The sequence below is a fragment of the Zalophus californianus genome, chromosome X (genome assembly GCF_009762305.2).
Source record: "Zalophus californianus isolate mZalCal1 chromosome X, mZalCal1.pri.v2, whole genome shotgun sequence".
NCBI classification, from domain to species: domain Eukaryota; kingdom Metazoa; phylum Chordata; class Mammalia; order Carnivora; family Otariidae; genus Zalophus; species Zalophus californianus.
In genome coordinates this window covers 63,276,748-63,288,790 of record NC_045612.1, presented here as the reverse complement: position 1 = coordinate 63,288,790, position 12,043 = coordinate 63,276,748, and the positions used below count along the sequence as shown (strand labels likewise).

The window sequence follows — 12,043 nt, the reverse complement described above, 5'->3', positions numbered from 1 at the left end:
AAAAGAGATAATTGTTTCTGTGTTTTGTTTTCTAAGATCATCACTAGACAGGTAAATGAAGAATCAAACTGGGCCCATACGTTGAAGAAGTGAAATACATTTTATCTGAGATTTTAATTTTTTTGGTGTGGGCAGGGTGGGAGGAGAAGTACATATAAAAAATTAGTCACATGATTTTTTTTTATATTTAGGGACAAAAAACAAAATAGATTTTAAAAAATACAGCAAGGCTTTAAATACATCAATATAAGTATAACATAGAGATACGCATGGTACTTTGAAGTCTGGAAGCCTGGATTATTCAGGTTCTAAAATTTACTAGCTGTTACTCCTTCTGGCAGTGTGATACAGTAGAAAGGACTTAGATTTTAATTTTTCCACCATTCTCAGTTCCTACTTCTATGACCTGCAAAGTTACTCAGTCTGAGAGCCTGAGCTGCTGCATCTGAAAACAGGGAGTAATAATAACTACCTCATATGATTTGTGAAAAAAAAAAACAAAATCATTCACTCATGCATTCATTCATTCAGACATTTAACATATAGAGATGAGATGGGAAGACAATTAAACTGCTGTCCTAAAGGAACCCACAGTCCCAGTGGGGGAAACAAACTAGTAAATAAAACAAACTTGTAAATAAAACAAATCAAAGTACAAGTACCCAGAGGTAGTACAAAGAGCTAAGAGAAGCAAAGAGATACAGTACCTACTTCAGCCCAGGGGTAGGGTTCATGTCTAATTTCACAGTTGAAGGCTAAGTGAAAATTCACATGACACAAAAGGAAGGGAAGGCATTCCAGGCAAATAGAAAGGTTCCCCCACCCAGTAAATGTACTTTGCACAGTGACTAACACATAATGTCCCTCAATGTTTAAGATTCTCCTCCAGAACATTAAGTTAAAAAAAAGTAATAAAAAACTCACAGAGTATCATCTGATTTTGATGGGAAAAAATACATGTACAAAAAAATAAGACTAGAAGAAAACACAAAAAACTAATAGTTTATTTTCTTCTTGATACTTTTCAGTAAAATATAAATGTCTGCAATAATCCAATATTATATCATAAAGTGTTGAGTTATAATGTTTGCTGAATTTGAAGGAGGAAAGGGAAAAAACTGGACAGAAAGGGAAATAAAACAGGTAGACTTTTCTACTATAATAATACACTGGTTTGTACAACAGGTTACAAAGTGTTAAGACTTCCTATCACTTTTCTTTGAAAATGTTTATCATTGTTCATAGCATTTCTTTTTCTATCAGTTTTAAGATTTTCCCAGGAATGAGACAGCCAAGAGCAACCCACCTAGGTTCAAATATTCTCTGGGTTACAATACCATAAGAAAGTACCAAAAGTACTATAACCTTGAGGGCAGATAATATCAAGACAAGGACAAGGGACCTACCCACATTCTGGAAGTTTCTCAGTAGAGAAAGGTCCGATAAACGAACTTAGTTCCAGCTAGCATATTAAATAAGCCTAAGAAATACATATCATGAAATGCTCCTGACAAAAGTTAAGAAAATTACACAAACAATAACTGAGGGCCAGATTATTATAAAGTACTATAGTAGATATTAAAGGGCATGAGAAAACATCTTCAACAAGGTAATTTAAAATACAAGAAAATATTTATCAATAATGTATAGAAAATCAGTTCAGGATTAGAAAAGATCAATCAGAAGCGTTGAGGATCCCGGCAACAAGACATCAGAAAGACATATCTCCCACTTCTTAAAAAACAGTGAATACTACACCAGTATCATACTAAGTTACTTCTCTCTAATTAATAAAAATGCAAATAACACTAAACATCTTTTAACATAACAATCATTTCTTGTTTGAGTTAATACAGATGCAATTCAAAGCACTCATTTTGGTTCAATTCTAACATTTACTTTTTAAATACTTTTTCCCCAATGGTACTGTTTTAAATGCCCCTCACCTTATAAAAATATTAGGAAAATGAGGTGGTGACATAGCTAGTTAAGAACATATAAATTCTGGGGTCATAGTTCTTTAGATATCCATTTTCCATTCAACCTCTATGTCCTATTTTTAAAATGCAGTAACCAATTTATTTGCACAGCATTTTCAATTAACAAAATGCATTCTATTTAACTCATTTGGTTCGCACAACAACCTTGTAAAATAGATAGGGGGTTTTATTTTATAAATGAGGAAACTGAATCTCTGAGAGGTTAAGTAACTTGCCCAGGGTCACTCAGCAAGACTATCTTCCCAACTAAATCTTATGGTACTTTCCACTACTCACAAAATCCTTTATGAAAAATGTCAAACAAGGGCATCTCTGAGATTTGACCCAAACACTAAATTGACTTAAAATTACTTTTTTGCTCTCTACCAAAAAACTGTTTATTAATCAATCAGTAATCAACATCAGTAAACCAAGAACAAAAACAAACTAATATTCAAATTGACAAAGGTGCCTTCAGGACAAAAGTTTATAAGGAACATTCACCCAACCCAAATTCTTACTCCCTAATCGCAGCTCTCTTCACTTTCTTAACGCCATCTCATTTGTACTAAGATACCAGTTTCCTAGAACTAATGATAAATCTCCCAAAGGATTTTTTTTTAAGATTTTATTTATTTGACAGAGAGAGAGAGACAGTGAGAGGGAATACAAGCAGGGAGAGTGGGAGAGGGAGAAGCAGGCCTCCCATGGAGCAGGGAGCCAGATGCGGGGCTCGATCCCAGGACCCTAGGATTATGACCTGAGCCGAAGGCAGACGCTTAACCCTCTGAGCCACCCAGGTGCCCCCTCCCAAAGGATTTTAATCATTGAAAGTATGTTCTTAGAGCCAAAGTGTGAAAAAAAAGACAATGATCAATCCAGACAAATAGCTAAAACCAACATATTATAGAACGCAAAAGTATACATGTGGCTCAAACAAATCAAAAGTGAGGAATACTAGTTTCCAGACATTAATTGCTCTCTACCATAGGACCTATCAGTTTAGCATTATATCCACACTGGGGTTGAGCAGCACATGCCTTTTGGTTTCCCATGATGCATTCTGTTCTTCCTAACTATGGCTGTGTACCCACATAGCAGTTAATAAATCACACACACTTAAATTACTTCCACACTTAGAGATGCAATAACTATGCCTCCAGCACTCAAAAATCATTCTAATGTTCTAATAGACAATTTAAGCTATTACTAGTAATTAGAGAACAAGAGCTGGGTAAGGTAAGAAAAAAATATAGGTATGTCTGGAATTCAAATAGAGTATTTTAAAGTACTTGGCGAGCATCAAATGAGATGTGAAAGCACTTTTAAACTTGCATATATTATATGCAGATGCAAGTTCTTATAACGACATATATCATCATAGATGTATACATTTTTTAAAGATAGTAATGAAAATACAATCTTGATAAACTTTTCAATAGCATAAAATTGCTTCAAGTCTTTTGAATATAAAATGAAGGTAATACAATCTATGTCACTCTAAATGAAAGCACTAATTAGGGCTTTCAATTCTATACATGAAAAATGCTGAATAAATTTAAAAATATATACCATACCTAAAGATAATTATGCCTTTGGTTCAGTCTCATGATACAAGTCCCCTTAAAATGATTAAAAAATATTAAAACATGCCTTTAAAAAAAGCTTCCAAGTCACAATTTCAATATATAAAATGTGTTTGTTAACAAAAACTTTATTTAAACACACACATACACACATACCCCTCATTACTATGTTTGTAGTCCCCAATAAAGCTCCAAGGAGGAAGCAATAAAACAGGCAACAATTCAACAGGGTCACCACAAATGAACAGACATCTGTAATTATTTAAATTATCTACCATAAGATGAATTGTAAGAAGCAAATCTAATTCTATTACATTGTAAATAAGAGTCAAGCAGAAATGAAAAATGTCCAGATTAAACTTCAAAAAAACTCACCATTACTTCAAATTTCTCCCTGTATCATTACTTAAAATTCTGAAAGTTAATTTAGAATGTTTTATTTTAAATGCCATATTCAAAAACCTTACAGTTCAACATAAACTGACAAACATTTCATGTACAGGCTCATATTTTAAAAGGTACTTCAGATCTGAATATGTCAGTACTAGCCTGCTAGTAGCTTTAACAAAATACCACCTTTCCTTTTGTTTCAAATTATAAGTAAAACACTAAATCAGATTTAAGAAAGAAAAAAGACGGATTTCTAGAATGCATAATAGTAACAGTAATGAAGTGTTGAAGAAATCCAACTTATTATCTTAATATTCTTCTGGATAAATCAAGTTAAGCAGCACATACAATTTAAGTGAAAGTACACATACAGACAGAAAGGCAGGAGTCTTGTTTCATAGTATACATGGCTATGCAATCTTAATTCAGTATTTTGATATCCTTGTTTATAATCCTTTAGCTCTTCATCATGCATTTGTATTCTTTCCTTCTTATACTAGTTTACCTTCAGTTCGAAGTATTGCTATATAATTTAACATACAGAATTATACTATTTATAAATACTATGTACATATAACGTTTTACTAATTACTAATACTTATCCTAAACTTCAACCTGAAACATGTAGCTAAATCAAAGATCACATTGTATAAATCCATTGTTCTAACAGCATTTTAAAAAATACCTACACTAAGAAAAAAAAAATATCTCTCACAATGAAGCCACACAAAATCAAAGGTCAAATGTGAAATAATTTTAAGCAACTATACAACTGATGCATCTAGTGATCAATCTAACACAGCACATTCAGTTCTAAGCCACTATACTTCTTTTCCTTCTGTTCAAATTCTCACTCAGCCCTACCCCATCTTCCCTTACAAAGAAATTTATAGTAGAGAACAGATATTTGATTTAAAATAGGGCCATATTAACAAAATATAATATTCCTAGAAACACTGGATCCCAGAAAAATAAAAACCTCTGTACAATATGAAAATTAAATTAAAAACAAAAGATGTACTATCTAAATTATAGACAATGTTCAAACAATAGATGAAAGTCTGTGTATATAAAAATAAAAATGTATAAGGAAATATAAAAAACAATAAATTCAAAAGATAAATGTGAAAATCAGGTATACATAGGGATATACAAAAGGATTAACAATTAAAAAAATAACTGGTTAAAATTTAAGCTTCACTAATCATGAAAAAAAGAGCTAATTAAATCAACTAGGGGCTATTTCACCTATTAAAAGCCACCAAAAGATTTTATAAGTATTTAAAAACTCACTCTAAGTACCTAGATGGTAACATCATAAATTAGTACTATCTTCTGGAGAGCAATTTTGTACTATATAAGAGAAGCTAAAAAACCGATGAGACCCTTTGACCTGATAACTCCACTTTAGAAATACAGTACAGGAAAATAAATCCAAGAAAAGAAAGGAAAAAAGAAAGACTATTTAACTATGCAAAGATATTAATGAAAAACTGGAAGTAATCTAAATGTTCAACTGAATGTTGAGTTCAAATCATAGCCAACTTAAATGTAACTGAATCTTTTCTTATTGAAATGACAATGTCTATTCAAAAAAGAAAATTATATGTGAAAGTGTTAAAATATAGAGCTTAAAATGGACATTGATTACCACTATGTAAAAATATGCCTTTATAATAAAAGGAAAGGAAGTCTAGTAAACTGGATTTTGTGGGATTTTTTTGTTTTTATGTGGGTGTGTGGTTAGTAGACTGTTTTTAATTATTTTGATGTCCATTTGCTTTTTATCACTGTCAAGTAATTTTTAAAAAGCTTTATCTTTTTTAAAAAAAGCTTTTTTTTTTAAGTTTCTTTTTGCTATTTGCTTAAAATGGTCTGTTTAGAGACAAATGTAAATGAAAACATCTTCAATACATCTCAGTATAAAACTATCTTCAAAACCACATTAGTTATAAAGTATTTAAATAGATATTGGTAGGCATTGTTTTGCCCCTTTTTTGGCAGGACTTCAGTCCAACAAAAAGTCTGACTACAAATTAAATACAGTGATAATACATGCAGTTTTTCCAAAATAGTTTTTATCCAACTGAGAATTCTTTACCATTAATAGTATAGATGGTGGAGTTTATCCATATTACAATTATTACACCATTTTGTGATTTGCAAAAAATATTTAGTCAGAAAACTAAAATTATTATTTAATAATTATTAACATGGCCTCATTATTGTAATTTAATATAAAAATTGTCAAATTAACACTGTCAGTTTAAATATTGTATTATTAAATCATTTTATTTATATTTACAGTCTACCATACCCCTTCAACTCTCTTTAACTTTGATTTTCCTCCATTTGGATCTTATTTGAAGGAAAGATAGCTGAATTTAGTTTTTAGTAACATCACCCCTTTCTCCTTTCATTTCCTTCCAATTCACTGTACCAGAGGCTAACGCAAGGGGACATCTTCCGAAAAATAAAAAAACACCACCTTTTTGTGTGTGTCAATGCTGAACAGAAGTGCATGGACACTATGAATTACATTTGTAGGAGAAACAACCCAGTCAATCCAATGCCTTTGGTCCTTTACTAAAGTATATTTTAAAAATATAACCATTGTTGGCTCTTCTAAACCCCAAATCGTGTTTCATCAATTCTCAAAAAGGTCATAAATCCGTAGTTATTTAGTGAAAATGTATCTGCAGAAATGCGATATAATGATTTAATGAGCTATTTTCTAAAATGTGATACATACAATAATTATGCTTTTTTTATTCGGTAGTAGATTACCTAAAACCGGCAAATTTTGGAATTCGCTTGATGCTTCCTATTATTTTTAATTGTGTCGTTTTGCCCAATCCAGGGTCGGTTAACTCCCCTCCTGAGCCCCGTACCCCGTAAGCCCCCCCCCGCCAAAGACTAAGCCTGGCCTCAGTTCCCGTATTTCAAGCCAGGACCAACCAGAAACCAGTTTTCTTCCACTAATCCGGAACTCTGGGCTGTTACCAACGCTGTCATTGGCCAACGTCAGTCCTTGGTACGTGCCCCAAGATAACCCCCAGGTTTCTCTCCCTTTTCTCCCTACAATGGGCCTTTCTCAATGTTTGTAACATATTCATAATCCACAAAACGGCATCTCTGATAACTAACTCACATTCTTCAAAGTTTCCGAGTGGAAATAAGCGAGGCCAGGGGGAGGACAAGGTACCCTTTCTCTGACTGGCAGGGAGCGGGGGAAGGGGCAGTCGTTCTTCGGCCCAGCGCAGAGCTCTACAGCCCTGTTGGCTAAGGGGTTGGGAGCGGGTTGGGGGAACAAGGTGGAGAGAGAGTGTAGAAAGAGTTGGATTAAGTTGAAATGAAAACTTTACTCACCAGATCCTCGAAGCTTCTTCGGTGCTCTTTTCCCTCCCAGTCTAAGCGGCGCGGAATCAACTGGGGGTGAGAGAAAAGAAAGGGTGGGGGGTGGGCAAACCATATAGGCCATGCCTTGGCTCCCAATGAACCCGACCCAACCCGGGTCCTGGTCCCCGACCCTCTGGCGTCTGTATTTCCCTAGGTCCGATAGCTGTTGCCTCAAAGCTAGTCCAGTATAGGGAGGAGGCCGAGGGGGAGGAAATCCTGAAAAACCGCCCCCCTTGGTCATAAAGAGGGGGCGAGTTAAGACCCCAGCGATATCCGCCCCTTTTGAGGGAAGAAGCTGGTTCACTCCAGTGACAACAGTTATGAGTGCCCAGATCCAAGCTTCCCTCCCAGCCTCTGTCCTCCGCCCCTGACTTGCCCTCCCCTTCCTCCAGTCTCACCCCAGCCCTCCCCACGTCTTCCCGAAGGGGCTCCGTACCTGATGCTCCTCGAGCTCCTGCACTAGCACCTGAGCAAAAGGGAAACACGGATATGAGGAGCAGCTCGGGCCATCAACACATTCCTCCCTCCCCACTTCGAACCCGCCGCTGACGGCAGGACTAGTCAAGGCCGGCCTTTCCCTCACCCTCAGTGAAACCGCACACCCGATGCCTCGATTTCCCCATTGGGACCATTCCCCAGAGCTCCTTCTCCCTCTCACCTGAGCGGATTTGTTGCAGGGTCCGGACTGCAAGAATCTAGCGATCAGGTAATACAGCTCTGTGGAAGAGGGGAAAAAAGAGGTTGAGAGGGAGGTAAAGAAAAACAGAAGCTTTTTCAAAAGAAACTGACAGCCGTCGCGCTAAGCTCCCATCTCCTTAGCCCCCAGACACAGTTACCCACCGGCTTCGATCTGGGTAGGTGCCGCCGCCATCCTTTTCCCTAGGGGGTTTGGGGGCTCCGCTCCGGAGGAGCTGGCGGGGGCGGGTGGGGGCGCTGCCTCTATTGTGGTGAAGCCCCCATGCCCAGGAGTCCCACCGCTTCCGCCCCACTCCTCGCCCTAGTTTTGGTCTCTCTGGTCGCTCTCGGATTCATCGCATCACGTATCGACCCATAGATATTCTAGCCCAAGAGCAGAGGAGGCGGAGAGGAAGGAGAGAGGAGGGAGAGAGAGGGGAGACGAGAGAGAGAGAGAGAGAGAGAGAGAGCGAGAGCGAGAGCGCGAGCGAGCTAGCCAGCCTGAGAGAAGAGAGGGGAGGAGCCGAAGTGCCGGGGGGGTGGGGGGACGGGGCAAAGGGGGTGGAGAGAGGGGAGGGTAAAAACTGTGAGAGGAGCCTGCAGGTCTCGCTGTTCGCCGCTAGGGGCACTAAGGCAACCGAATGTCCTCCACTCTCCCTGAGGCCGGCGGTTGCCTAGCTACCGCTCCCGGAAACGGGGAGGTGCTAACTGACGGCCGACGCTCTGGCTGACGCCGTAGAACTCCATGGTGGTGTTCTCCTCCGAGAGCTCTTGAGTACTTTTCCTTTCCTGGGAGAGCAGTTGAGCTCTTTCCTGTTGAGGACTTTTCCCTCTGGCGTTGTCGTGAGGAACGTGTGAGGGGTTGACCTGATTCAGTGCTTTCTTCTTTTCCCTCCCGTCACCGAAGAGGCTTTGTTGTTGTTTTTTGGGGTTTTGTTTTGTTTTGTTTTATTTTGCCTCCACCGAAAAGAGGCCAGCCACTGAGGGATCTTGCGACTGAGGCAGAAAAAGGAGCCCCTATATCTACGTCACTTGTTTCGCTTTCCGATTGTTTTTGTACCAGATGAAAATGTTCTACTTACCAGTCCAGAGTACAGAGCTCATATTGTGGGGGGAATATGCCGTCAGATATGAAGCATTTTATTTCTTCCCCTTCTGAAAGTTTAACACGTGCCATATCTGTCTCATTCCTGTAGGATAATTTTCAATTGTGTCTTAAAGTACTGCCAAAGTACTTTACATTAACAATGGATTTTTATGTATTATTACATATCTGTATGCAAGGTTTTAGGTATTATTACAAATCTGTATGAAAGCTTTGGGACAGTTTTTGTTTTTTAATACATAGAATCCTAAATTTTTAGTACAATACTTACTTTCAGTATTCGGTTACTAAAAAGTGATTAAAGGATTTGCAGAATAATTGGTACATATATAATAAACTGAGTCTCCGTTTCTACTTTTCCTTAATATTTTGTTCCCACCTCAAGCCTTGACCGAAAAAAGTAATTAATAGAAGCCAAACCCGATGAGACCAGAGATGATGTTTAAGCTGCATGTACTATTTACATTCATTAAAATAATCAAATTTGAAGGTTTACCTTTTATGTTTAGGGATGGATTCTTAGAAATTTGGTTTCCTTACTGAGAGTTTAGCCATTGATCGCAGTTGGTCTAGAATTGCATTATGCTGATAATCTTAGCCTAGGTTGTTTAGCTTTCACCCTGGCCATGTTTTCCCCTTAGAAAGAACCACACAAGGTAATTGTGATATGATAGTTCTGTCTTTGGTGGTTATGCTACAGTACTTGAAAAATGTCATTAACAAAAACAAAAAAGATATTGAAGAAATATATAAGCAAGCCCTAGACAACTCATTACAAATAGTTTAGTAAAACACCAGATTAAATATTTTTTACAAGTCAAGTATAATATATATAACAGTTAACATTTATCAAGCCACTACCATGCACTAAGCACTTTATATACTTTACTTCATTTAATCTTTTTTTTCACTTCATTTAATCTTTATAAATCTTTTTAAAACCCTTGGAGGTAGGTTTTATTATCCCCATTTTACAGATAATAAAAATAACTATATGACTTTTCACAGCTTACTTGTATTCTGTGAGCCTTGTTCCTCGTCTGTTAAATGTAATAGTATTTGCTGTGCCCACTTCACAGGAATTGCTTGCTGTAAAAGTCATGTGAATATATTCATACCATATTTCAAACTTTATAGGACATTGTTATTCCAGTATCAGTCTGGGTGCAATCAGGAGGGAAAATTACTATGAATTACTAATTAATTCAAATTAACATGTGCCTTTTAAGAAAGTTTAAGATACAAAATTATTAATAATTTTATTGTTAATTATCAAGAATCATTAATTATTGTTAATAATAATTAACATTAATGGCATTTTCAAGTACTATAGCATAACCACCAAAGATAGAACTATAATATGACAATTACCTTGTGTCGTTCTTTCTTTCTAAGGGGAAAACATGGCCAGAGTGAGAGCTAAAAAACCTAGGCTAAGATTATTATTAACAATAATAGGAGATTGGAGTAATGAGGGATTACCTTGTAAGGAGTAAAGAGAACTCTAATATATAATATAATAGTAGATATATAGATATATAATATAATAGTAGATAAAATAGCCACTACTCCTAGAATTGAGGTATAGTACCCTCAACCCCTACTCCCCACTTAGGACTAAGATCCAGACTTGGTTGGAGAGAATTAAGCCAGACAAGACTTATTAAATGGCAGGAAAGATGCTGTGGTACCTTGTGGGCAGAACTTGCTGAAACTACAACCTCTGGAAGTCACTGGAACTCTGCCCTGGGGATCAGTCTTCTAGGGTGCCTGAGAAATGTGTTCATGGGGAAGTTTATCACCAGAAGGACATTACTACAAAGCCACCAGGAGAAGGGTACCAGGGGAAGCTGCTGGGAGTGCTACCAAAACAATGCACCACAGGAACAAGGCACAGGAGAAATTTTACAAGCTGGGGGAGCAGCCTACCCAGTAAAAATGCCAGAAGCAGGACACAAAACTCTTTCTTCCTGCACTGTATTTCCAGTTCCATCTACTGAAAAACCTTCAGTTTTAGCTGACAAAAGGAAAAATATTTAAATGTCCCAGATCAGGGCGCCTGGGTGGCTCAGTTGGTTAAGCAGCTAAGCATCTGCCTTTGGCTCAGGTCATGATCCTGGGGTCCTGGGATGAAGCCTGGAGTAGGGCTCCCTGCTCAGTGGGAAGCCTGCTTCTCCCTCTCCCTCTGCCTGCCACTCCCCCTGCTTGTGCTATGTCTTCCTCTCTCTCTTGTTCTCTGTCAAGTAAATAAATAAAATCTTAAAATAAATATCCCATATTCATTTTCATAGAGCAGTCAAGAAGGGAGAATTTAGAGATGATAAGCAGTAAATCAATAAACTGGCACAATTTCCTTGCTTTTCTCTTGATTGTAATGACTAGGCTGACAAAAGGAAAGTTATTAAAATGTGTATATTAACATAAAAAGTTTTCATTTGTTGTTTATGATAAGCCAAATGCTTTGAATTACTTTGTTGCAATAAAATCACCAGTATTAACCCTGTGCCCAAAAGCTTAATTGGGAGGGGAAGGAAATTTTCATAAATGAAAGCAAACATGGATTTACAAAGAAAATATCTGGAATGATTGCCTGATTGGGTGTGTTAGTTCACTAGGACTCCAATAACAAATTACTACGAGAGGGTGACTTAAAACTAGAGAAATCTGTTCTGTCACAGTTCTAGAGTCCATAAATCTAAGATCAAAGTATCACAGGGACACACTCCCTCCAAAATCTAGTAGAGAATCCTTCTTTGCCTTTTCCAACTTCTGGTGGTTCCTGGCATTCTTTGGCTTGTGGCAGCATGACTGCAGTCTCTGACTCCATCTTCATATGGTCTTTTTGTGTGTCCCTGTGTTAAAAATCCCTCTCCTCTTTCTTATAAAAACACCAGTCATTGTATTTCAGG

At 37.2% G+C, this 12,043-nt stretch overlaps 1 protein-coding gene across 5 annotated transcripts in view; it reads right to left on the bottom strand.

Annotated features, from left to right (window-relative positions):
• BRWD3 (bromodomain and WD repeat domain containing 3) overlaps positions 1-8,464 on the bottom strand; it is a 218,259-nt gene extending 209,795 nt beyond the window's left edge. For 4 of the 5 annotated variants that reach the window (XM_027608730.2, XM_027608726.2, XM_027608729.1 and 1 more), the window contains exons 1-4: positions 8,195-8,464; positions 8,013-8,071; positions 7,791-7,820; positions 7,325-7,384 (exon numbers count right to left, since the gene is read on the bottom strand). In XM_027608730.2, the coding sequence (XP_027464531.1) occupies positions 7,325-7,384; positions 7,791-7,820; positions 8,013-8,071; positions 8,195-8,225 (180 nt within the window). In that variant the 5' untranslated portion in view covers positions 8,226-8,464. The remainder of the gene's footprint in view (positions 1-7,324; positions 7,385-7,790; positions 7,821-8,012; positions 8,072-8,194) is intronic. The other variant, XM_027608728.2, reaches the window with a different exon arrangement.
• Between the last annotated feature and the right edge of the window lie 3,579 nt (positions 8,465-12,043).